The following is a 2,918-nucleotide window of genomic DNA, read 5'->3' as shown; positions in this document are numbered from 1 at the left end:
CAATAAATTGTCTCGCCGAGGCGAACGCGAAGTTGCCGCGTTTCCATCGTTTGATTTGATTTGGTTTGCGGAGAAAATACGCACAGTGTCTGGCAGAGCCCAGCTTAGCCTCTCTCTTTTCCTTTCCCAGCAAGAGGGGGGATCATTTGGGAATACCTCTGTCTGATCTAAACGTGGAGAGCCTGGAGCGGGGAGGGCCGAATTTGCCTGTGAAGACCCTTTGCACCGCTCAAAGGCGTATTCCGGCTCCCGGAGTAGCCTATTCAGGTCTGTTAGAGACGCTAACGAGATAATTGATGTGCTTTTTCCTCTCCGCTTGTCTGAATGTGTTGCAGGGCTCCCAGTACGAGCTGAAAGATAATCCGGGTGTCCACCCTGCTACCTTTGCTGCCCACACTGCCCCCGGCTATTATCCCTACGGACAGTTCCAGTACGGGGACCCGGGGCGGCCCAAAAACGCCACCCGGGAGAGCACCAGCACCCTCAAGGCCTGGCTCAACGAGCACCGCAAGAACCCCTACCCCACCAAGGGCGAGAAGATCATGCTGGCCATCATCACCAAGATGACCCTCACTCAGGTCTCCACCTGGTTCGCCAATGCCCGCCGGCGGCTCAAGAAGGAGAACAAGGTGACCTGGGGCTCCAGGAGTAAGGACCAAGAAGATGCAAACCTCTTCGGGAGTGACAATGAGGGGGACCCCGAGAAGAACGAAGACGACGAGGAAATCGACCTGGAGAGCATAGACATAGATAAAATCGACGAGAACGATGGGGAGCAGAGCAACGAGGAAGAGGAGGAGAAGCCCGAGCTCCTGCGACAAAGCAGTGAAGAGGAGCACTTGGAAAAGGAGAAGGATTTGGCGCTGTCAGGGTCTGAAGGGTTGAAACCCAAAGACGCGCTGGCCATGGTGAAGGAGGCCTCTGACAACAGCACGCGAATCATCAGTCCCGGGGGACAGAACAATTTACAGATGCCATCTCACAGCAAACCCAAGATTTGGTCTTTGGCAGAGACGGCAACCAGTCCCGATGGTGCCCTGAAATCTTCTCCCCCTCCGCCCCCTCCTCCCCAGGTTAACCACACTTCTCCACAGATCCAGCACCCCGCTTTTCTCCCTAGCCATGGACTCTACACATGCCAGATCGGCAAATTTCACAACTGGACAAATGGGGCTTTCCTCACTCAGAGTTCCCTGCTAAATGTGAGGTCCTTTTTGGGAGTAAATCACCACCACGCTGCTCATCACAATCACCACCTCCAGGCCCAGCAACAACCTTCTGTTTTAACAGCAACCCTGGGAGCCCTAAGCAGTGAAAAACCTTCAGAGAGGACCAGTCCCAAACACATAGGTAATGAATGCGTCAGGCATCCACCTCTCCCTCCACCCCCAGCACACGCACATGAACTTCTCCTTGAGGAACGGTGTCAGGTTCAGCCCTGGTGTAACTGATTGCTTTTAACGGAGTTACAGACAGTTTACCCTAGCGTTGATTTTTTTTTTTTTTTTTTCCTGGAGCATGTTGATTGCATACATTAAGCCCATTTCATGTGGGCTATTACATTCTTACCCTACACGCCCATCAAATAAGATGAGAACGCAGGAATAGCGCTGTGAAACATATTCTTTGAGTTTTGCTTTCCTTCCCTCCTTCCTGACCCTCATCTCCCACTAATTTCAATGACAGTCAAAAATGTGGCAAGAAAAGCTTGCATACTCCTTAAATATTGAAAGTAGGGAATGGTGCAGTACACACACACACACACAGATACCTACACACGTCTGAACAAGAGGGTGAGAGGGAGGTGTGTTCTCTGCACACTGTCCAGATTTTTTTTGTTGTTATTCTAAAATGGTTCTCCTGTTTTGTTTTTTTTTTTATTTTGTTGTTTTTTTTTTTTTTCTTCTGTCTCCTTCTAGAAAGAGAAAATGTACCAAGAACTGAATCCCCACCTCAGCCGCTAAAATCGCCCTTCCAGCCTGTCCGTGACAAGTGAGTTTGTTTGTTTGTTTTCACTGCAGGAATGTTACTTATGTGAAACAGAGCTTTTGAATAATAAAGACTAATTATAACACCTAATCATCACCATAATAATACATACAGACAACAAGAACAACACAGAAGTTGCTGTAATCTTTTCAAAGTTAGGCTAAATTGCAATTGTACATAGTCAGCCTGTAACTTTTCTGAAACTTAACAGACCTCAAAGATCTTGTGTTAATTACACCAGTGACAATGATTTCTGTGCAATTAACTAATACTAGGATGCTATAGCAATAGACAGACAATTATAGGAAAGGATTCTCTTTTTTTTTCCTGAAAGATTGTTACGTCTTTTTTTTTTTTTTTCCTTCCTCCCTTCCCCCCTGCAGCTCTTTGGCTCAGCAAGAGGGAGCACCGAGAATTTTAACAGCTCTCCCTTCCGCTTGATTAAATGGTTTGGTGAAAAAATATTACAGAGACTGTTAAAAAAAAAAAAAAAAAAAAAAAAAAGGAAACGATATAAACGACTCCCATCAATCTCTTTTTGCAATAAGGTGGTGCAAATCCATAAAAGCGATTACACAAATCTGTAGATGGATCCCCTTCTTCATTGTACCATTTCAGATCGTGTTATTCTAACCATTCTTGGATTATTTGTTTGGTAAATGTTTCCCATGTGTTTGTGTTTTTTCTGTATATAGAGTGATTTCAGATTGTAAATAGCGCGTCAGCAAAACTTGTCTAAATCATATATTTTTGTCTAATAAACTAAATGAAATTATGAGCTCTCTTCAGGTATGTATTCTGTTGCTGCAGATCTTATACATATATTACAAATCTATTCAAACATTTATAATTTGTTTTCTAAAAAGTCAAGTCTTTTTGCCTTTGGGTAACCGAAACTTAAAATACCAAACCCAAGCTTTTAATGACTC

General features: G+C 44.9%; 1 protein-coding gene across 1 annotated transcript; it reads left to right on the top strand.

Moving 5' to 3' along the window:
- Positions 1–296: 296 nt before the first annotated feature.
- IRX1 (iroquois homeobox 1) lies at positions 297–2,430 on the top strand. The gene is made up of 3 exons (XM_009280672.1): positions 297–1,350; positions 1,920–1,992; positions 2,373–2,430. Exons 1-3 carry the CDS (start codon positions 297–299, stop codon positions 2,428–2,430), a joined length of 1,185 nt encoding a protein of 394 aa, XP_009278947.1.
- The last annotated feature ends 488 nt before the right edge of the window (positions 2,431–2,918 follow it).

This window comes from Aptenodytes forsteri, unplaced genomic scaffold, assembly GCF_000699145.1.
Source record: "Aptenodytes forsteri isolate BGI_AS27 unplaced genomic scaffold, ASM69914v1 Scaffold291, whole genome shotgun sequence".
NCBI classification, from domain to species: Eukaryota; Metazoa; Chordata; class Aves; order Sphenisciformes; family Spheniscidae; genus Aptenodytes; species Aptenodytes forsteri.
Note: the sequence above shows the minus strand (reverse complement) of the source record. Positions and strands in the feature narration are given on the sequence as shown.